The sequence below is a fragment of the Mercenaria mercenaria genome, chromosome 8 (assembly GCF_021730395.1).
Source record: "Mercenaria mercenaria strain notata chromosome 8, MADL_Memer_1, whole genome shotgun sequence".
Lineage (NCBI taxonomy): Eukaryota > Metazoa > Mollusca > Bivalvia > Venerida > Veneridae > Mercenaria > Mercenaria mercenaria.
The window spans coordinates 48,119,086-48,142,823 of NC_069368.1; the positions used below are offsets into that span (position 1 = coordinate 48,119,086).

At 35.7% G+C, this 23,738-nt stretch overlaps 3 protein-coding genes across 3 annotated transcripts in view; 1 reads left to right on the forward strand and 2 right to left on the reverse strand.

The window, feature by feature from the left end:
• LOC123566395 (uncharacterized) overlaps nucleotides 1-23,738 on the forward strand; it is a 435,075-nt gene that overhangs the window by 160,519 nt on the left and 250,818 nt on the right. The gene's annotated exons all lie outside the window — the stretch shown is intronic.
• LOC123566399 (uncharacterized) lies at nucleotides 13,271-17,279 on the reverse strand. Its single transcript, XM_053549926.1, has 4 exons — nucleotides 17,121-17,279; nucleotides 15,372-15,449; nucleotides 14,481-14,592; nucleotides 13,271-13,320 (listed from the first exon to the last, which is right to left on the reverse strand). The coding sequence occupies exons 1-4, from the start codon at nucleotides 17,194-17,196 to the stop codon at nucleotides 13,278-13,280; spliced, it is 309 nt and encodes a 102-aa protein (XP_053405901.1). The 5' UTR covers nucleotides 17,197-17,279; the 3' UTR covers nucleotides 13,271-13,277.
• Nucleotides 19,842-22,789, reverse strand: LOC128559030 (uncharacterized). The gene has a single exon (XM_053549922.1). The coding sequence runs from the start codon at nucleotides 22,588-22,590 to the stop codon at nucleotides 21,331-21,333; it is 1,260 nt and encodes a 419-aa protein (XP_053405897.1). The 5' UTR covers nucleotides 22,591-22,789; the 3' UTR covers nucleotides 19,842-21,330.

A 23,738-nucleotide genomic window follows, 5' to 3' on the forward strand; every position in this document is an offset into this window, starting at 1 on the left:
ACGTACTAAAACAGCATAAAATTTTTTTAATTTCTTCCTTTTAATCTTTTTGCAATTTCATCAAGGGGCTTAAAAACACTTTTTTGTTTGTCTTCAGGGCGTTCGAACGCGAATCTTCTCTGCTGACGCGGCCTCCATAGGAAATATTTATTTTAAATACAAAATATTTTTGCTTAAAGAATAGAAAACTACATGAACTTAACTAAGCAATTAAAGGGCAGTCTTTTCTTCTTTGCATTGACAATTAAAGAAGATAAAATTTTTATGCGCTTGTTATTTTCGAATCACGATTAAAAATTTTTAAAGATGACGATAGTTTCCAAAGTGATGAAAGAAAAGATGTCAGGGAAAATTACTGGGCTGAACGTTTAGAAGGGAAAAAAATGCGTGAACCTTTTTTTTCACATTTAGCTAACTTTTAAAATTTTAAAGAGGGGACCGTTAGTTTCTTAAAACCAGCAAAAAGGAAAAAGGAAGGTTTGATAGTAAACCCTGCTAAACATTTTAAAATTTTGGGAAACCCCAAACCATTATAAGTCACAAATTACACTTCTCGTTTTCGGATTTTGGACGACTTGGGAGAGGGGAGGGGGGGGTTTAAATTACCAAGAGGTTAGAAGGCGACAGAAGCGCTTACACCTCACCGAGCTCAGACTGGGATTCAGATTTCTGTTCTGTGGAGAAGCTAATTAGATGGACCAGGGAATGTCTCTAGCATTGCCCTAGTGTCAGTCAGTGACTGCAATAATGTCTGAAAGAACACATGGGGTTTCTTTTTATCCTTAAAGCTGGTAAGGCACCATGTGAACTGCATTATATCGATATGAAAACCGAACGGAATAAATATTGACAGACACCTGAAACAGAATACTTGTCATGACTCTAAATGATATATCAGTTGATAAAACAAGAGAGGAAACAAGATATCTGCAGGAAATAACTTACTGGAAAGATTGTCTGGTGGCCCGGCACGTACCGAAGATCACGGGTTCGGTTCCTTTGGGTTTTTCGAAACCCCTTTATGGTAAATAATAAAAATGGAATAAGACAAATCGCATGATCAATATCTTTTAAATCTATTTGAAAATACCTGACTATTTTTAAACATTAAAGCCAAATTGCCTTTCTTAGAAAACCACCTGCCGGGCGGGCAGGGTTTGAACAAACAACTCCATAAATCTTACCAAGACATCTGGTACCTTTACTTTTAAAGTTTTTGAGGTTGCAGAAACCAACAAGGATCTAAAGACCTAAACCGGGAAAAAGGGCCTTTAAAAAACCTTTTTACTCAAGCAAAAAAGATCTTTTCCATGAAAAATTTTAAAACTAATACAGATTCGATATTTTGAAAAAAATTTCTGATCAAAAAACTATTTTAACGGGAAAGTACAAAAAGGTTTTTTTTCCAGTTCAAATTAGAAAATATTTATAAACTTTTTATGACAAACAAAAAAGTAAAATTTTGAAAAAAAAAATTTTCCGCGATGTCAAATTTTGTAAAAAAACCATTTTGCAAATTCCACCAAAGTACTCAGTAGATTGAAATGCATACGTCACAACAACCACCCCCCCCCCCCCCACCCCCCCCCCCCCCCCCCCCCAAAAAAAAACCCCAAAAAACAAAAAAAGCATTGTCCTACAGCTATTCGGAAGAAGATATTACCCACGCTATTGAGGAAGTAAGATGTTCAGACAGGAAATTTGAAAAAATTTATCCTGAAGAAATATTTTAAAAAGAAAAAAAAACTTTATTGCAAAACCCACAGGAACGTTTTTTTTTTCATTTTGGCTATAAAAAGCCATGCCATTATATACACAGGTTTTAACTGTATATTGACAATTGTAAATTAGCAAATGGTTGTCACAAACTATTGTTTTAAGTTTACCAGAGTTTTATTTCTTTTTCTATTTTCATGTCATCTGACTTGAGACACATTTAAGATGACGTATTTATTCTACCAGCCCAACATATTGTCTACAACATGAACGACACTAACATGTATATATATTTCAGGTAGAAATTGTTCGGTCTCTATGAACGCCATTACCGGATTAACCGGATATAAATAAAGTTGATCTTTATGAACTAGATGTAGATTTAGTTTATTCTAATTTATTTCAGCTCGTTTGTGATGAATGCTTAAAGCTTATGTGAACAACTCTCGAGTCAGCTCCCTGGAAAAACCAGTACTTGTTCATATGAGGTATTGTCGATACCCCAATGTGGCACGAACCCATGGCCCCCTGGTTGAGCGACCCAAACCTTAACAAACCCCCTTTTATCTCTACTTACTTTAACAAAAACACTCTACCCTTTAAAGGGTCTACTGGGTATATTTATTATTAAATTAGATGATACAAAAAACTATTTTCGCAATTTTTTTCAAATCTATAAAAAATGTATTTCGTCACGTTGTTTTTTAACATCTGTTTACGCGTATCAAAATACAGAATGACACTATAAAAAAAAGAAAAAAAATTTTTATTGTATGAATATTAATTTTCCCCTAACGTACTTTTTTCGTGTTAAGTAGGCAATTGAAAAATTTAAAAAAACTCATTCAAAAACGTTACGGAATGTTTACTTCCATCCATAGCCAGCAAGCTTTTTCCCCTTTTTTTGCAGCGGCATGTCACCTTTGCATCCATCTTGTTTTAGCTTTAAAGCTCCAAATCTTGCACTGTCCTTTATGGAATTTCCCAAAAAAAATTCAAATGAAACCAAAGTTATACTGAAAATTTAACATAACTTACAAGCTTTACTTGTAGCGAGATGAAAGATGGTGAACAGTTTTTTGTTTTATTATATTATACATATTCCGCCGCCCTTTCACAATAAAGAGACATTACAATTTAATATCCCTTTAAAGTTTTTTTAAAGAAATTCACGGGGTTCCATTTGGACAAAAGCGACTTTAATTGAATCCCAAACCGCGATGCACAAAAATAGACGGCGTGTGGCCAAAAATGAAAAACGACGGTGGTGCAGATATGAAAACACGATGGTCAATTTCAGTAAAACTGGTTTTCATATTGTACCATGCGTTTTCACCCTCTTACCCCGTTGTTTACATCGAGTTTTTTATTGTATTTTATTCACTTTTTTTTAAACATTTATGAAACAATCAAAACCGTAACAAAACAAAAAATTGGGGTTTTAAAAACAACTTTCGATGAATACGGCAGAAATTTTTTGGGAAAAAACCAAAAAATTTTATTATTATTAAAATGATGAATTTTCTTTTTTCTCTTTTTGTGTCATAAGGGAAACATTCTGATATACCGACGTTTTAGCCAACGATGTTATTCATTAAACAGTAAATAATGTAAAATTATGTTAATACTGCAATATATTTCACATATTTTAAGATCATATCCAAATTTAAAATGAGCCCCGCAATGGAAAAAACCAAAAAGGGGTTGCGACCAGCATGGATCCAACCAGCCTGCGCATCCCCGCAGCGGTCAGGGTCCATGCTGTTCCTTTCAAAGCCCATTTCAATTTGAGAAACCGTTAGCGAACAGCATGGTCAGCCAACTGCGCGGATGCGCAGCCTAGTCTGGATCCATGCTGGTCGCAAAGTCATTAAGTTGGTTTTCTCATGGTGCGGCTCAAATGATTTTTTTTATTTACTTGTGCGTTACGATAGAATGTCTACAGTTGATTTATATACATGTTCCTTTGAAAAAATAAAACTTTCAATTTTATGATTTATATAACACGACTCAACTTTTTAAGCACCAACTAACATAACTGTTTATGATGAAGCATTTTTTCCACACAAAAAAAAATAAATAAAGATAAAAGGTAAGTGTAGATTCCTAAAAACAAACAATTGCGCAAGTTACACGCAGTTCTTATACATTCACGGTTATCAACAAAAAATGAATCTTAAAATGGGTGTAAAGAAGGGGTGTAGCGAGTACGTACATTTTGGGGGTAGTGTATTTGGTTTTGGTAACTGATACAGTAAAACATACTATGGATTAATTTGCATCTTTTTTTGTACAAAAGGAAATATTAGGAAAATGAAAACGCAGATACCAGATTCAATTCGCAGAAATACATATACACACCCTGACAAAGAATTTTTAAAATAAAAAAACTGTATTTAAAAGCAGTGAATTGCCTTTTTTGCACACGATTTTTCTCCCTTAATACTGGGCGGGCCCACGGTGGTAGAGGGGACTGGGAATATTTTATTTATCACGTCGCACGTGTTTTTCGACACGTGCCACGTATAAATAAAATATTTCCTATGGAAGTGATAGCTACTGCGCGCGAACGTGAAGATAAAATATTTCCCATGCGAACGTTTAGCTACCACGTCGAACTGATAGTTTTCACGTGCCACTTGTTTAATTAACCGTTTGACATGGGAAACTAACACGTGCCACGTGATAAATAAAAATTTCCTATGTCCCCTCTATGCCACCGTGAGAATCAAGTTAAAAAAAGTAGTTTTTATGCAAGAATTCCCGGAAGTACAGAGCACCCTAACACACAGCAAGTCATGCTTTGCAAGGAAGGGCCCGCAACAAAAAGAAGCTGTAACAGAAAAAATATTGTAGACAGCCGTTGCTTAAAAAATCCCAAAAAAAGACATTTAAATATGCAAAAACAAAAAAAAGGGGGGGGGTGGGAAAAGGGGGAGATAAAAGTGTCCCGGGGGCGGGGGAAGGTTTGGGAAGGGAAATTTAACGGGAAAAGCCACGTTTCCTTTAAAAGCATTTTCCCACAACGTAAAAACCCAGCACGCAGACACCACGTACAAAAGACAAAAAAGTCAGTAACGCTATCAAGCAGTCATTTATATTTCATCACCAGCCTTCAGTTATTCAGGCTTGAAAACAATATTCTAATTCAAACAAAACCCCGAAGTTTTTTTTACTTGAACATACAGTGCTGTGTTTGTTTAGGGGCACCTCAATTTTTGGTACAAACAAGACGCATTCTACATTTATTTTAATTTTTATACAGCGGACATTTCTTCGTAAGAAAATTATTTAAAGGGGTTTAAAACGAAACTTTAAAATTTAACTTTTGAAAGTAGATGAGTCGTTTTCCGTTCGCAATAATGGAAAATAATTAAAATTTCCCGTCATTCTGTCTATAAAAAATAAAACACATATACTAAATTTTTTAAATTAAAAAACATGGCAGTAGGGGTTGACAAATGGAATTTTTAGAAAACACATTAAAGCAAAATTTTTTAAACACAAAAAGGATTCACCTAAAACTCGCACATGCCATTTCTTTTAAAGCGGACTGAAAAAGAATTTTACTTTTTTTAAAAAAGTAAAACGTTTTTGGACTTTTTCAAAAAACCCTTGTTAGTTATACCACTTAAAAGACATTAGAAATTTTCAGATTACGATGTTGAAACCGAATATTGTATTGTTTTCCTTGCCATCGTGAGTTCGGCTTTTACATTTTGACCTGTACTTATAGTATAGCCTTTAGTGAGTGTGAAACAACGCGCGAGTCACTATACTAAACCAGACCACAAAATGAAAACCCAAAACGATTTTTTTAAAAATTTCGCACTTCGCAGTCATGATCTTCGCCTCGCGCTTGCGCGAAGTGCGGGATCACGTTTTGCGAAACGCAAAATTGCGACTTCGCACTTCGCCAGTGTAATCCCGCGCTTCGCTTATCACTAGAGCAAGAAATGCACGTAGCGTTAGATAACAATTGCGAAGCGGCAAGCGCAAGACCACGACCACGAACAAAGTGCGAAATTATTTTGCGCTCCGTCATCATGATCTCGCGCATTTCCATTGTGACCTCGTTCTTCGCGTACAACCATTACAGTCATTTTAAGGGAGGAGAATGGGAAAAAAGAAACTCTATATCAAAAAACACATCAGGTCGATCTACGAAGAAGTTAAAAAACAGGGGCAAAGGACAAGGATTAAATTAAAAACAAATACGCCATTGATAAATAATTTATTATGACGGGAAAGGGAAAACACAAATCTCATAATTTAAAAAGAAAAGTTGTTCTTTTTCATTTAAACAATCCTCTAAAATTTCGCTTCGTACGGTTTAAAACTGATACTCCCTAATTGACTAATCACAGAGTAAAGTCTTCAAATTGCATACTAGGGCGGGGCATCAATGGTGAAAAATGTAGCACTCCCCCTACCATGATAGCCTCCGACACACCATACCCCGAGGCCACATACAATTATCAGCTTTGTGGTCTCTAGCTGCCCTTCACACGCTCCCCACCGGCTGGTGTAAAAAGTTCCCCTTATGTTCAACCCACAATATCAATAAAATTTAACTTCAAAGAGCTTTTTTTAAACATTAAAGATATGCCCTTTAAGTAGAGAATAACATAAATTTTTCATTTTATCCGTTTAATTTAGAAAAACGTTTTTTAAAACTAAATCTGACGCACTGTAGGGGGTTACTGCGTAATAGGGAAAACCAAAGATACCATGACACTTAAAGTTTCAAAAATACGTGAAATTTGACAAAGTTTGAGATGATCTCATGAAAATTTAGGATTCCCCGGAAGTATAGAACACATCAATAAAATAACATTAATGAACGGAAAGGGCGCAACACTGTTATTGTGAAGTCGCTACACAACATTTAAAAATGCTGTGACAAAGGAAATCCAATGCGGGGGGCCACTTAGTATTTAATGGGATATCAAAAAGGGCCCCTACTTGCTTTATAAACATCGTTTGCAAAGGAAAACGGAGGCCCCCCCCCCCCCCCCACTGCTTTTTCGACAGTCTGCTGTTGCAAGGTAAACAACCCCATGGCCCCCACAAAACTATATTAGTTGTAGTTGCAAATTTAATCCCCTTTATAGAAAAAAGCAAGCAAACTTTTGCAGACCGGGTTTAAAAAATTTAAAAATATTTTAAAGGATCGCAAGAATCAAAAGATTGGGATTTGGGTTTAATTTTGTTAATCACAATCTGACTTAAGTACTTTATCTTTTAAACGAAGATCGAGAAAGACCCATTCACAACCCCCTGAATTTTTGGATTTTTCCCAAATTGCATTTTTATTTTAACCAATCAACGACTTTTCGAATTTTCAAAGAGTAAGAAAAAAGTCAGCATTCCCGGGGCGAACCCGGGGCCCCCGTTTCAAAAACAAGGGCCTACCCACTGAGTAACCGGCTATCTGACACATTCCGCCCCTTTCGGGTGCGACCCATCTGATATTTTTTGTGTAAAGAAATATTGTCCCTACCCATGATTTTTCAATCAAAAAAAGGGGCCAATTCTTGCAAAAAGCAGGGTAAGGGTTTTGTTTCTTGTGACAGTGTCCACTTTTGGGTGAAAAACGTTTCAAGTTTTAAAGCTACTTTTAAAGTTTATGAAAAAGGACATAAAAATAAAACCAACCAAAAAATGATTTTTCTAAGTCAAAAAGGGGCAATAAATTTTGCAAAAAGCAGATGGGGTTAGTTGCTTGCCTTTAGGGCAGCTTATGATGGGACAAGTGTTGAAGTTTCAAAGCAATAGCTTGATAGTTTAAGAAAAAAGTTGACCCAAACATAAAAACTTAACCAAGAAATGATATTTTCTAAGTCCAAAAGGGGGGGCCATAATCTTGCAAAAAACAGGACGGAGTTTTTTTCTTGCATACAGGGCAACTTATGATGGGGGAACAAGATTTGCAAGTTTAAAAGCAATAGCTTTGATATTTAGGATAAAAGCTGACCTAAAAAATAAAACTAACCAAGAAAACTGATTTTCTAAGTCCAAAAGGGGCAAAAAATCTTGCAAAAAGCAAGATGGAGTTATGTTTCTTTATGTACAGGGCTGCTTAGAGGGTAACAAGTATTCCAAGTTTCAAAGCAAAAGCTTTTATAGTTTGGAGAAAAGTTGACCTAAACAAAAAACTTTAAACCAAAAATCATATTTTCAAGTAAAAAAGGGCCCAAAAACTTGCAAAAAAAAAAAGATGGGTTATGTTTTTTTTGCATACGGGTCAACTTATATGGTGAAAAAGTATTTCAATTTTAAAGCAAAAGCTTTTATAGTTTGGAAAAAAGCTGCCTAAACATAAAACTTAACCAAGAAACTGATTTTTCTAAGTCAAAAAGGGCCTAAATCTTGCAAAAAAACAGGGTGGAGTTATGTTGCTTGCTGTACAGGGTCAGCTTAGAGGTGAACCCGTTTGCAAGTTTCAAAGAAAAACTTTGTAGTTTAGGAGAAAAACTGACCTAAAAAAAAACTTAAACCGGGAACGCCCGACGCCGACGCCGAGCCGCAACCGCCCAAATGACAATAACTCATCTTTTTTTTCAAAAAATCAGATGGCTAAAAAATTTAAATTCAAAACAAGGGATCAGGCAGATTTTCAAAGTTGTAATAAAGCTCTGATTGGCTACAAAGGGTCTCAGAACGAGGCAGAATAGGTCGTTTTCAGTCCTAGCCGTAATAGGGATACTTTAGTCAATTGTCTAACAGAAATTACTGCAAGCAACTACTAATATCAACTCGGTTTTTTCCCTCGTAATGGAGATAATGCAATAAGCATATTTACAGCAGACCGGGTTTTTAATTGGGGAATTTTTTTAGAAGTAACAAAAACCCGGGAAAATAACAATCTCGGGCGACTGCGCAATGCAATCAAAAAGACTAAAAGGAACTCGGTTTAAAATATTATCAGAGAAAAAGTAAATAAGAACATTTTGCAGACTCTTTTTCTCAGTGGTTTCGCAAGATGAACGCAACCCAACAGCAAAAACTGACTCGGGTTTTTAGGTATGCAACAAAAATAAATGCAAACAGACAATAAAGCAACTCGGTTTAAATTTAGTCTGAATGAGAGGTAATGCAATAAAGCAACCTACAGCAACTCGTTGATTTAAAATTAACTAGTCGTTATAAGGTAAAAAAGCGGGAAATTCTCGTAACCCGGTTTGACGCGCTTTTATGTGGGTTTAAAAAAAGTGAACGCGGTTCAACGTTAAGAGTATGAAACCAGACTAAAACAAACCGTTTTTTCTGAGATTACGCAAACCCGCACCCAAAAACTGACTCGGTTTTAGAGGTTTTCAATTAAAGTATTAAAAATTCCCCCAAAAACCTTTCTTATGTTTCTTGGCAATATCGTCTATGGTTTGTAAAACTTTCTGAACTTTTTTGTCATGCTCTGCAATATTGTAGAATCACACCCGGGGGTTTTCCCGCTGAGAAAAAATTTTGTTGAGAGACAGCAAGATATACTATAAACACCCTGTTTATGGGGAAACAATTTCCTCTAATTTTTCATTTTATAAACTACCGGCTTTCCAGCTGAGCAGCTTATATATAACGAAATACAGAAACAGTCCATATACAAACCCCTATATTGTGAAAGAAATTAACTAAACCCTTAACTCAAAAATGATAATAACAATGTTTTTTGCTTTTGATAAAAGTGTTTAGTCGACTAATAACGAAACAATGGGGTTTGGGACGGCTTATAACATTTAAACCCCACCAAGTTTTACTCAGGTTGATTTTTTGCCCATACAAAAGTTTATACAAGATATTTCTTAATTTGCTTTTGCATGTTAGCCTTTTACTAAATATGAATCATTAAATGTCCTTTGCTGTTTTGAAACAGCGAATGAAATAAAAAAATTTAAATCAATGAAAAAGCTATCGGCCTATTGTTTTCCTCGGACCCCCCCGCCCGAAAAAAAAGTAGGGTCGACATGAATAAGCCCAAACAAAATGTTTTTCCCCTTTTCTTTCCCCCGAAATTTTTAACGAATTTTCAGCGGGGTGCCGGGGGGAAAGGGACAAAACTTCACAAGTTGATTAAAATATTCATGGAAAAAAAATGAGAAAAAAGATGGGGGGGGGGTGCATGATCGGGGGGGTGGGGAGACTGGGGGGAGGAGTGAGGGGGGGGGGGTACCCCCTTGCAAGTATGAATATTCATGGAAAGGTTTGAAAAAACATAAAAAAAATTTTTTTTTGGGGGGGGGGGAGTATGACCAAGGCAAGGTGGGGACCACTGGTGTACCAACTTCACATTTTTTAAAAAATGTTCTGGAAAAGAATGAAAAAAATTTTAACGAAATTTCACCAATTGGTGGGTTTTTTATTAAAATTGTGGGTTTTTAAACAATTTAAAGGCAAAACTCTAACGAAAATTTACCATTAAAAAAAGACGGGGCCCCGGGTTGTTTGGTTTAATTTATGTAAATTTTATAAAAACTACCAGCTTGTTACTGAGAAATGCAGCTTTATTTTTCATTAAATAAGGGGAAAAACTCAAGGGAAATGACCGATCCAAAAAAAACTTGACGGGCAAACATCACAGTATGTTGGGGTTTAGTTTATTTCAAGTTTTATGAAATTTTACCCCCTAGTTACTGAAAAAAGGCTGCGGACGGACGCACGGGACACACGGGCGGACAAAAGCCCTTTCAATACCCCCCCCCATTTCATGGCGGGGGAAACAATTTTCGGCTACAGTGTATTTTAAAAAAAAATTGCATTAGAAAAGCTGACCGCCCCCAAAAAATCGTTTTCTAATTTAAATTGTCACCCGATTTTTGACAATATACCAGATCACTGTCTGAATCTTTTTACAATCTCACAAACCCGAAAGTAAAATTTACTTCGGTCTTTATGATAATATAAACTTTTATAACAGTTGACGGAAAATTTAACACAATAAAAAAATAAACATCCATGCGAGACATGCTTTGACGTTATTCAATTTGGCGCAGGGAAAATTTAAAATGCAGAATATTCACACATTGGGTTCAACCCGATAGAGTGTGACAACAGTACTCAGACCAAAAATTTTAAGCTTCTTCCTTTTAATACCATAATAGGGAAAAAAACACACAACTTTGCCATCTAATACAATCTCCGATTCAATAGTTGATTAAACCAAAGATCTCGCTATAAAAATAAATAGATTGGCAACTTGAAAGGCATATAGAACAAATCTCCCAAACCCCCCTAAAAAAAAACGAGATTCGTTTACCGGGAAAGGGGGGCTTTCTCCCCCGCGCCCTTTTTTTGCGAAAACAATTATTCACGGTAAAATAATTATCACCGTATGACCATGCTTCTTTTGATGGAAAAAAAAAAAAGTGTACTTCGTGTTTAAGACCATTTACATTAAACTAATTTTTTTTTTAAAGCTAAATGATTTTTAAAGTAGTTTATGGCAATTGTAACTCCATGCTCCCGATGTTTTTTTTTAGTAAGAAACGCCCAAAACCCGCTCTGACACGACTCACGCGGATTACGCCCTTGCCTTCTGTGTATTTTTTTACTTTTTGATTAAACAGGGGCTAAAATCTTAAAACGTGACAGAAAGATTTTGAAAGGTAATCATGAGCCATAACAATAGGCATTGTTTGATTACAAGATGATATACAGGGGAGGTCTGGCGAACAAAAGGTTGCAGTATGTACTTACCATAAATTAAATCTTTGGAAAAAAATAAGATTTTCTCATTTTACACCGGGATGTTTTAAACGGGGTGAGTGTTGCCCAAAGTGGACAAAGCCCCCAAAATGACGGTAAAGCAAGAAAAATGAGAACGAGCATTTGAATTTTAATTTTGAAAGTATCACGTTATACCCTATAACTTCAAATAAATGGTAGGGTTTTCCTGAAAGTATTTGGGGGATTAAAAAATTTTAAATATTGAAAAATAACGCTTTAAAGTATTAAAAATAATTTCAAGGTGAAACCAAAAACCCTGGGAAGTCAAAGTCAGTTTAAACTGCCTAATGTCTTTAAACTGAAATTCTTGATTCATAGGAGCTTAAGCGAATAAAAAAACGATGTGCAAGAACTGACGTGTGTGATTATATACATGATGCATTTATACTAGTGGAAAATAAATCACGACGCACGACGTAGCTGAGTGAAATAATTAATCTGTCATGTCTAGTGCAATTGTACAATTACTCTTGAATGATGCGACACGAGACAAACCAGACAAAATATCTAGAAAATTTCAACAGTTTACGTAACTTAAATTGGGGCCGACCACATAGACCTTACCGGTTGCGGGACCCCAAGCGGAAAACAGAACTGTCAATGTTATTAAATTCCCTTTCCCGTCTTTTCAAATGACAAACAAAAACAATGTACAAAAGATGCGCTGATCTTACTCAAAAAAGAATGACTGGGTAGGTTTTCAGTATTTTTTGAAAACACATTTTTTTTAGAAGGCTTAATTTTTTTCATGTGTAGTTTTTCGAAGATTTGAACGAAGTTCATGCGGGAAAAAAAACGAGGTAAAAGGGATGGGGGGTCTTTAAGAAAAAAATTATTACAGAATACATCATCGGATCAGTGTCGAGATTTCGGTAAACAAATGTAGATCTAGTTAATAGAAACTGTAACATATAACAATAGCAATGTAATAACGTGACTCTAATTTGTAAATAAAAGTTTAAAAAAAAAAAAAAACTTACATTCAAATGCACCGTTCGTTTTACTTTTCCCTCCATTGCTACAAAACTTTTCCCCTGGCGTTGCCCTCCGCCATATTTTATATTTTTTTCATTTTTACAATTTCTTTAGTTTGTTATAAAACAACAACGACAAAAATGACAGACGCATGCGCAACTATAATTAAAAAAAAATACATTTAATTTAACAAAATGTACAAGGCGACAAAATTAGGGGTTTAAGGCCATTTAATGGTTTTGTTTTAAAATGTTATATTTTTTCTGGGGAAAAAATTGTAAATTTAGACTATGATTCACAAACCCCCACTTTGTCAACCGAAATTCAGTGAGCGTTTTCTATCTCCTATTCGCTCGGTATATCTTTTGCAAAAAGTACATTTGTTTGTTTTTTTTCTTTTTGTTTTTTTTTATTTGTGCGGCGTGCGTGCGGGGTGTGCGGTAAACCCCACAACCAAATAAGGGAGAGATGGCCTTAACGAAAATCATATTCAAAAACATAAGCCGATAAAAGAACGAAGGACTGGGTACAAGGATTAATTTAACAAAAATACGCCCCTTTGATAAAAATATTTATTAGACTGAAGGGAACCATCTGTTTTGTACACAAAGTATATAATTTTAAAATGAAAAGGATTCTTCACATTCAAACAATACTCCAAAATTCGCTTCGTACGTTAAAAAATGATACTCCCATAATCTGTCAATCTATTTTTGAAGTAACGTCTTCAAGTTTTCATACTAGGACCGGTACATGTGAATGGTGAAATAGTAACCCCACCTACCCATTAAAAGTCCCCTATCGCACCCAAACCCCCAGTCCACTACAAAAATATCAGCATTGTGGGCTCTAGCCCGCCTTCACTATCGTCCCCGCCGGTGGTGTACACGTTCCACTGTATGTTCAACCACAATATCAATAATACAACTAAAAAAGCTTTTTGATAGTTAACGATTTGCCTTGAATAAAGAATAACATGACCAATTCAACATTTCTATTACTTTTATCATTAAACTTTTTTTTAAACTGCTGACTGTCAGAGGAGTTACTGCGTAGACGGGGCACTAAAAAGTGACCATAGCACCTTAAAAATTTGAAGTACTGAATATAACAATGAGGAGATGGGCTCATGAATTCTTAGATTTCCCGGGAAATATACAACGAAAAAAAATTAAAAACTTTGAATGGTCTCCCTGATACCAAGGAAAGGTGCAAAACTGTTGTTGTGAAGGGAAAAACCCGCTCTGTCGTTTCACAACTTTAAAAATGCGGCGAAGGTTTTATCCCTGCGCCACATAGCATTTATAGGGTAAAAACAACAAGGTCGCCGCATTGCATTTATAGACTTTTGTTGCAAAGGTAAACCCTTGAAGGTCGCCACACTGCTGCTGTTGCGAAGGTAAACGCCATGCTATATTAATTGTAGCTGCAAAGGTGAGCCCCGTACTATCAGAAAAAAACAACCAAGCAAACTAATAGCAGACTCGGTTTAAAAATTGCGTCTATTATATGAGGTATCGCAAAAATGCAAACTAACTGTAGACTAGGTTTGATTTAGTCTTATCATGAGAATTAATGCAAACAGACATACTAACAGCAGACTCGGTTTAATTGAGTCTGTAATGAGAGGTAATGCAACTAAGCAGACAAATAGCAGACTCGGTTTTAACTGAGTCTGTTATAAGAGGTAACAAAACCAGGCAAAGTAATTGTATAATCGGCTTGACTGCGCTCGCTCATAAGAGGTAATGCAATCAAGCAAACTAAAAGGGGAGCGGTGGTCTAGTGGTTACGGTGTCGGCCGCTCAACCCGATGGTCTTAGGTTCGAGCCACACTGGGGTCACGACCATGTCTTCTCATATTACACAAGTACTGGTTTTTCCAGGAAGCGGACTTGAGAATGGTTCAAATAAGCTTGAAGCTTTCATCACAATCGAGCTTAAATGAATAAGTATAAACCAAAGTGAACTCGGTTTAACTATTATAAGAGTAACGCAACCAAGCACGCTAATAACTGACTCGGTTTTAGAGTCTATCAATTAGAGTATTAAAATTTGCAAACCTTACTTTATGTTTCTTGGCAATATCGTCTATGGTCTTTAAAACTTTTTGAGTTTCTTTGTCATGCTCTGCTATCATTGTAGGAATCACACTCGGGTTTTCCAGCTGAGAAAGTTCTGTATGATGAGAGACAAACACAGGAAAGATATAAACACTCTGTATTCTGTATGATGAGAGGCAAACACAGACAAGATATAAACACACAGTACATGTGGAGAAAGTATGTACATTTTAACTAATATAAAGACTAACTAAGAATCACACTCGAGATTTCCAGCTGAGCAAGTTCTGTATAATGAGATACAAAAACAGTCACTATACGAACACTTTTTATGTGTGAATGAACTATCTACGCTCTGACTAATATAAGTGATAAGTAAGCAATGCCATTGCTCTTTCTACATCTGATAAGTGTTCGGCCGACTAGTAACTGCATCAGGATAGGCAGATCCACGGCTTATAACATTCTACCTTACCAAGTTTTATTTACATTGGATACAATTTACATAACATAGTTCCTAATCTGCTTTTGCATGCGGAAATTTTCAGTTCGCCTTCTACTAAATCCGAATCATTGAAATGTCCTTTACTGCTTTGGGTTCGAAACCTCGTATAAAATGGTCGAAGTATTTCAATGGAGAAAGCTATCGAGCTGACTTTTGGGAAGGCCGATTGTTCGACCTAGGTACCGGCCATGTTGAAAATAAAAGTTGGGAAGACGTCATGTGCGTCGACATGACTAAAGCTCATGTTAAAGTGTTCCCGCTTTTCTTTCCCCGTGGTTTTTGAGCAACATTGTGTTTAAATCAAACACAATGAAAACAATGTACGGCTACAGTAGTATTCAAAACGTTACATTAGAAAAGCTAACAACTTCAAGAAATCGTTTTCTTACGTGATAAGTTGGCACCAGGTTCTGCACAATATACCATGGTCACAGCGTCGGTATCTTTATAAATATTCTTCACAAACCCTGAAAGTAAAAGCAGTTCAGGTATTCATGATAATCTATAAGCTTAATATTACAGCTGACGGAAAATATAACAAAATAAGGAAATAAATCATCTACATGCAGGGACATGTTCAGACAGTTATTGAAATCTGGCGCAGAGATAATTGCCGCCCTTTATATAATTGTAGTGGCGAAAGCCAGGTCTATTACTTCAGCAACAGACAGGATATTCACACAATGGTTCTAACCGACCTAGAGTGCTAATAACAGGACTGGAGACCATATTCTAAGCTTCTTTTTAGATGGAGCGGAATTCTTATAAATTTTAAGTAGCTTGTTTTCCAATCCATTCGATTTATATTTTCTTTGTTTGTTTGTACTATTTTGATAGAAGTATGTTTTATTAAACTTTGTTAATTTAAATGTACTACTCGTGTTTGTAAATATAATTGTGGAAATAAATACTGTTTAAACCAAGCTTTTTCATTTTAACACAATAATAATAAAAATAAACATTAAGTTCAAGGCGACAACAAAACCATGGAAAAGTCAAAGTCAGGGTTAAAGTGCCTAAATATTTTAAACTGAAATTCTTGGTTCACACGAGCTTAAGTTAAAGAAAAAAAAGTGGTGCAAGAACTGACGTGTGTAATTATGCTGTGCAAGAGTACAATATCTAGATCTACTGTGTGCGACTATGTGATGCAGGAGTTCAAGCTCGTCATGTATGCGATGTGTGATAATGTAGCGTGAGAGTTCAACCTTGTCATATGATGTGCTGATGTACGTTATTATGTCGTGCAAGATTTCAACTTTGTCATATATATGTATGATTATGTAGTGCAAGTGTTGAAGCTTGTCATACATATCATGTGATAATGTGTGTGATTGTGTAATGCATTTATGCAGCAGAACAGTAAATTACAACGCATGTTGAAGCTGAACAGTATAGCATAACGCATTTATGCAGGTGAAAGCACGAAGTAGCTGAGTAAAATAATTAATCTGTCATGTCTAGTGCATTTGTACAATTTCTCTTGAATGCTGCGATACGAGACAAATGCCTGACAAAATATCGAACTTAATTCAATAGTTTACGTTATTTAATGTTGGACCGATCACATAAACCTTAACGGTTGTCTCTGACCTCTGATATGTGTAAAACGGATCTGTCACTTTAAACCTAATTAACTTCCTTCTTTGTACTTTACACAATTGAAAAATGAAATGATATAAATGTACATAATGTATGCACTGATGTGAAAATAAACTTGAAACTTAACATCGTCCGCCTATTAAAGTTTGGGTAATTTTATTCAACATATTCATTTCCATCATGTCAAGTTAGCATAGAATGTATTTATGACACTGAAACAGCGCAATATAGTTATCATTCTATGTTTTTAAAACTATACTCAAAAGAGAATGGCATGTGACTTTGTGAAAACACATTGATTTAGGGAGTGCCTTAATTTTGTCATCGTGTAGTATTATCAGAATGATTCGCACGAAGTAGGTCACTAGGTTGTGGTGGGTATTTAAGAAAAACTTATGACAGGCTACATCATCGAATCCAGCTTTCGGTAAACAAATGTAGATCTAGTTAGCGGACACTATAACATATAAACATAAACAACAGCAATGTATTACGGACTTTAATTTGTAAATAAAAGGTTAAAGATAAAAACTTACATTCAAATGCACCGGTTGCGTGTTTACTTCCGTCCATTGCTATTAATATTTTCCTCTGTACCTCGCCCTCCGCCATACTTTGATATTTGTTTAAATTTCACAGTTATACAACATACACTGACAGTACTGACCGACGCATGCGCAAGGATATATATATATTAATAATGATAAAAAATTATCAAGGCGGAAATAATTAACGGATTAAAGGCCACTCAATGGTTTTGTTATAAGTGTTCATATTTTTGCTAGGGTAAAGGTTGTAATTCATGAACTATGATTCAACCTCAGCACTCTGTCACTACTCAATATTCAATTTTGTGCGTTGCTATCCCCTATTCACTCTGGTACTATCTTATGCACATGGTGTACATTTATTTGTTTGTTTCCTTTTGTTTTGTTTTTAGTTTTGTGTGTACGCGCGTGTGTGTTTATGTGTATTTTATATGTAGTTATTTGTATAGAATCTGGGGAAAGTTTCGCAACGGTTTTCTCCCGCCATGCCAACGATATAAACAGGGAGACATTTCCTTCGTGCGAAGAATACTCCCATGATTAAAGTATCACCTTTCACATATTCATATGCTATTCGTGTGTTAATCTGATGGAACTAAAACAGTTCTTGACCATACATGTTTCGATTTATGGAAGGTCGTACCCGCCATAATGTTTTAAAGGAAACCTATGGAAAATAATGGGTGGTCTCTAACCTACCACACAGAGGCTACTACAGGAACAAGAATGTAGTATTCTTTTTACCACATATTAGCTTCTCCTGCTGACACATCAAAATTTCTTTTTTCTTTGCCTATTATAGACCAACGTCTCCTATACTTTTTATCAATATTATGTGACGGCTTTATTTCACTCTAATGACGTCAAACATGTGATAAACATATTTAATTATGAAAAATATATCCCGAACATTGATTTGTCGTTGATTAAAATCATTGGTTGGAGTTCAGATGCGAATGAATTAATGGCACAGTACGAGTGATCTAAACTTCCGTCCAACACAGTGAAGGCGGGATGCGCTTTATATTCTTCTGTTATTTGGCGTACGTGATTTTTTTCGGAATATTCTGACCAGAGATGCCCTAATATATCTCTTTTTACTAAATTTGACTTCCTGCTCTTGGCTTATTCGAAGGATAATCACTTGCTACTAGTATGACCACTGGTTCGGTATCATGCCAGACTCTTCGACAGCATATAAATTAACCACTTAAATGATTTTCGCCTAGACGAAGAAGTGTCATATTTTTAAGAATATGTTCCAGTTTGCAAAAAAGATCCTGTGATCGGTTTGATTACTTATAGATTGCTTAACTTTAAGGTTTCTGATGTTTTTACTACAACATCTGCTTGTCTATTGAATGTAATGTTTATGGCAAATGTAAACCGGTAAATCGTTGAATACAGATGACAGCCAAAAATGGCCGCTGGAAGTTTAACATGTTTTTCAGTGAATTACTGGAATGACCGAGTGATGGAATAATAGTGTGCAATATGTCTGGCATGTTTTAAGTGGAAAATATCAAATATATTAAATATGAAAGAGAAACATAAAATTTGTTTGTTTTGCTTGCAAGTTTAGTATATCCTTCACATTAAACATTACATCTGCCGCCACTCGTAAACATATTGCATTACGGTATAAATAGGTGATATTCAATACTCTACTGCAACAAAGAAATATTTAGATTAAAGAACAATATGTATCGCCATAATACCAAGATACGCTTAATGTTACCGCTTGTTTACGACTGAACCCATAAACTGTGACCCATGTCAAGTTTGTAATATAGATAGAGTTATCAAAATAAGTCAAGGATCATAAAAGTATAAATCCCGCACGATAACTTAAACGATAACATGTTTGATAATTATTATTTTTCTTCATTAAAACGTTTCAATACAGAATTTTTTTTGTATAACATTACAGTATGCACTTAAATTCTATCATTGACATCCTTTTTGAGTTCAACGATGCATGAGAACCATAACAATCAAACGATAATATAAACATGCTGTCGTTTAAATTATCGTGTGGGAGTATTTTTTTTTTAGTACGAGATATATAGTTCGTAACGAATTTTCTATTTTCGCTTCCTCTACGGTTGATTTAATTTATCGTCGTTTCGAAAAATAAACTATAACTTAAGTGTTAATTAACGTATTCTCGCTCCAGTGCGCGCTGGTAACGGACAGTTGTGTGTTCCTATTTTTCCAGGATTCAAACCTGCATGACTGGTTATTTGGCTATAATTTTGGTAAATTGAGCCGCTCCATGAGAAAACCAACATAGTGCATTTGCGACCAGTAAGGATCCAGACCAGCCTGCGCATCCGCGCAGTCTGGTCAGGATCCATGCTGTTCGCTAACGGTTTCTCTAATTGCGATAGACTTTGAAAGCGAACAGCATGGATCCTGACCAGACTGCGCGAATGCGCAGGCTGGTCTGGATCCATGCTGGTCGCAAATGCACTATGTTGGTTTTCTCATGGTGCGGCTCAATTGTATTTGTATATCATGTATACACAGCAATCTTTACATTTCATGATACTAGGAAAAACCTAAAAACTGTATTATAGGAATTTTGTAGTTGTCATACTTTAATTTTAACTTTGCTACCCACGCACATAACATAAGGAAACAATTAAGTATATATTTCAAATGTAATATGTTGGTAAAAAAAAGGCACACATATAAACAGAAAACATATAATATATATTAGTTTACTTTCTCCGATAATGAAAACTGTATGCAAATACAGAAAAACTACAAATTTCGTATACAGGATATATGGATAGACAAAAAAAGAGTTTAAAACTGCCTAAGTCAAAAATGTATCTGTGTATTCTTTACCAAATGAAAAGAAAACGACCAGTTTTCGTTTGATGTATGTATGGGAACAAAGTCCGGAACCATTGCGATAACATAATAAAATATCAGCATATATAAGATGACATATCAACCACGTGCAATACCTCTATCACCATTTATCAAATAATTACTAAAAACAAATAGTCTACGGTTAAGTTATATCTTAATGAAGAAATGGATAACAAATTGTATAAATTATGCAAATCAAAATGTCATAGAGTCAGAATATCATTTCATGTCTAGATGCTTAGTGATCCAAATACTTGAGCCGATGCCTAGGGCCTACTATGCTACAGTGTTGTCTAACAGTAAAAGATGTATGCATAATGAAAAAGCATTATATCTATATATTCACTTTAAGTGTTTTTTTTTGTGGGGGGCGGGGGTTGTATTTGTAATTGGCCAAAGGCAAATGTATTGGTAATTGCCAATAAAGCTAGAACTGAAACTAAAAAGAATAAATAAATAAATAAACAAATTTCACTTTTATGACGATAAAGTTTTTTTTTAACACCCAACCACATTGTAAAATTATAAATGCATAAGTACTTTATGAATGCATATGTAACTCGTAAAAGAAAAGCAACAATACTGTTTACAAAGAAACTATTTGTGTCTGTGGACAAAGTCCAGAAACATTACAATATTATGACAAAAATATCAGCTGATAAACAACCTATTAAATGAACTACATCCACTATCTCTATATGAGCCGCGCCATGCGAAAACCAACATAGTGGGTTTGCGACCAGCATGGATCCAGACCAACCTGCGCATCCGCGCAGTCTGGTCAGAATCCATGCTGTTCGCTGTCAAAGCCTATTGCAATTAGAGAAACCGTTAGCGAACAGCATGGATCCTGACCAGACTGCGCGGATGCGCTGGCTGGTCTGGATCCATGCTGGTCGCAAACCCACTATGTTGGTTTTCTCATGGCGTGGCTCATATAGTATCTCAAAATGTATCTATACTGGATTCATGAAACGTTATAAGAATGAGGTTTTGCACCTCGTGTTTTATTCTGAATTTAGCAATAGCACTGATTATTAAGTTATGTTCTGTGTTTATGTATAATAAGTGTACTTTCACACTAACCTGTCATTTGTGAGTATATCTGTTGCCATACATAGCACTTTTTATTATACTGTGAACTCTATTGCTACTGTTATGTTGGACTGACAACAAAGTAATCTCTGTCTACTTATTTACCTTTGTATACTTCGCATGGAAAATTTATTTTTGATTTACGTTGAAGCAAACGATACTAAACACTCGAATTCTTGAAGATCCTAAAGAACTTTCAAAAGGCATTTTTACAGTACAGTCGTTACTGTTCATCTGGATTGAGTTTCGTCATTTTGATCATAGATTTTTGCACTAATCTCATGGTTTGAGATAAGGTCACCCCTCCGTCGATACACTGGTACTCCCCTCCCTTCGTCCGCATGGAAATGGGATTCACGCTATCCACAGCGGTCGGCGGATTGTTCTGTTCTGACAAAGCTGGACCAGAATCAACGGCTCCTGTTATTCCACTGAGATCGACATTAATAGGTGCCCGAGTTTTGGAGACAGTTTGAAGATCGGCGAGGGCAGTGGTTGCCATAGCAATCTTAGCCTTCATATCCTCGTCCCCTTCCTTTTGGTTTTTAGGGTCGGTTTGATTTTCGGCTGCACCTCTTGCTTTTCTCGTGGAAGGCGTTGTAGTTTTGTAAAGCGTTTTGACCGCATCGAATCCCATTTTTGTTATATCCATGGCAGTAGCAGAACTTTTTGCTGTTGCCAAACCGCGTTGGTTTAATGTAAGTTGTTTTGTTGTTTCGCCACGTGTTTCCCATCTTTTATGAAGTATTGTCGAAAGTTCATCTTCATTTATGACTCTTCTGGTCGCTTTGAGCTCAACTATTTCCTTTTCTACTTCACATTCAAACTTTTTCAACGACATTTCTTCACGGGCTCCATATATGATGATTTTAACAAGACCCCGTGCCTCCTCTAGCGGGACATACTGACCCCCAGTTATATGTGCTACTGCTAGGTAAAAGTCCTTGTAAGCCAATATGCTCGGTTCACATCCAGCCATATAAATTGCAATCCCTTTAGCCGCAATTTGTTTTGAAATTTCCATGGGATCTAGTCCAAGTGGACAACCCTCGGGAAACTTGTCACGGTACCCTCCAAGACCGTGAGGGGGAGCATCGGTGATAAACACGCAGATTTTAGTCGCTTCTTTACGCCAGGAGAGATTTAAAACGTCATTCAATGCATCGGCAACTGCTTCCGGGATATCACCACCACCAGCAGCATAACTTTCCCGCAACCACTTTTTCATAGTTCCAACGGATTCAGTGAAATCGTGTACCTTGGTAATGAAAGATTCGTCTGCCGGCGGGTGGTCACGGTATTCAACAAGAGCTAATCTGACGTCACAATTTTCACTTTGAACGATTTCATTCACTATCTGAACTATATTATCCCTGGCTTCTGAAATGTAAGGGTCCATACTGGATGTACAGTCCAACCCAAAGGCTAAATCCAGCTTCGCTTCGCCTTTCTTCGCAATCTTTGTTGGGTAGAACGACGCCATTTCCGTTGTAGAATTATTACACTGATCACTTGGTAACTAAAGCATATGTGGAACGTTTTTCCTTATAACTGCTGAAACTCGATACAATGTATATTTGTTCTGAAAATTTACTATGTTCTTTGAAGTACTTAGGCAATTTACTTCCTCATTCATACCCGACTACCATACCCGGTTAGTTTAGTAAACGTGACAGCGCTATTCAACTGCATATATAGTATTTAATCGAATTATTTAAACACAGCTGCTATCATTCTAATTGATCTTTCAACGCATATTTTCATCGGAGGACATTTTCGTAACATTGTATGATTGTAAATAAGATTACGTTTTAAGATAGCTACTTGTGTTCACCTTTGTTTTGGTATTTTTATTCGTATAATACGTAAATAATATTATTATCATTATCATATTTATTAATTATTATGATTATGATTATTATTCACCTATGGTGCCAACAAATGCGTTATGTACAAGTATGCATATAGTACGTTTAGGATCTTGGAATGGAACAGCATATGAATATGTATATATAATCATAATCATCTTCATCATCAGTATCAACAACTGCAACGACAACAAATTCATCATCGCGTTGTTGTTTTGATGTTGTTTTTTTTTTCATGACCATCCGCGTCAGTGTCATCATCATCGTCATGTTCAATTTGTTCGCTATGAACATACTTATCGTCATTTTAGAACTTTCTTCATCCTTATCATTCTAATATTCTACATTGTCACTACCATCGTCGTCGTTGTCATCATCATCATCATCATCATCATCATCTTTTTTTCAAAATCATTGTCATCGCCAAAGTTTGTATCTTTATCACCACCACTAACATGTTTATTATTTATTATCTGCACATGCGATTAAATGGTAAATTTGCATGAAGGGCACGTCAGCTGTTCCTATTACTGGTCTAAGATAAACGAATGATGAATTTGTTAAAGGCACTGTCTTCCTGATTGCATGACAAAAAAGAGAGGAAAATTCTAGATATTAGGAAATTATTACTATATTTCTGAGGAAGGCTTTGAAACTAAATTACTGACAGATTAAATGTTATGATTTGAGAGTTTAAATATAGTCGTTTTCACTATTTTTTTCATTCAAATTTGAACAGCGTTTGTAACGGGTTACCTGATGT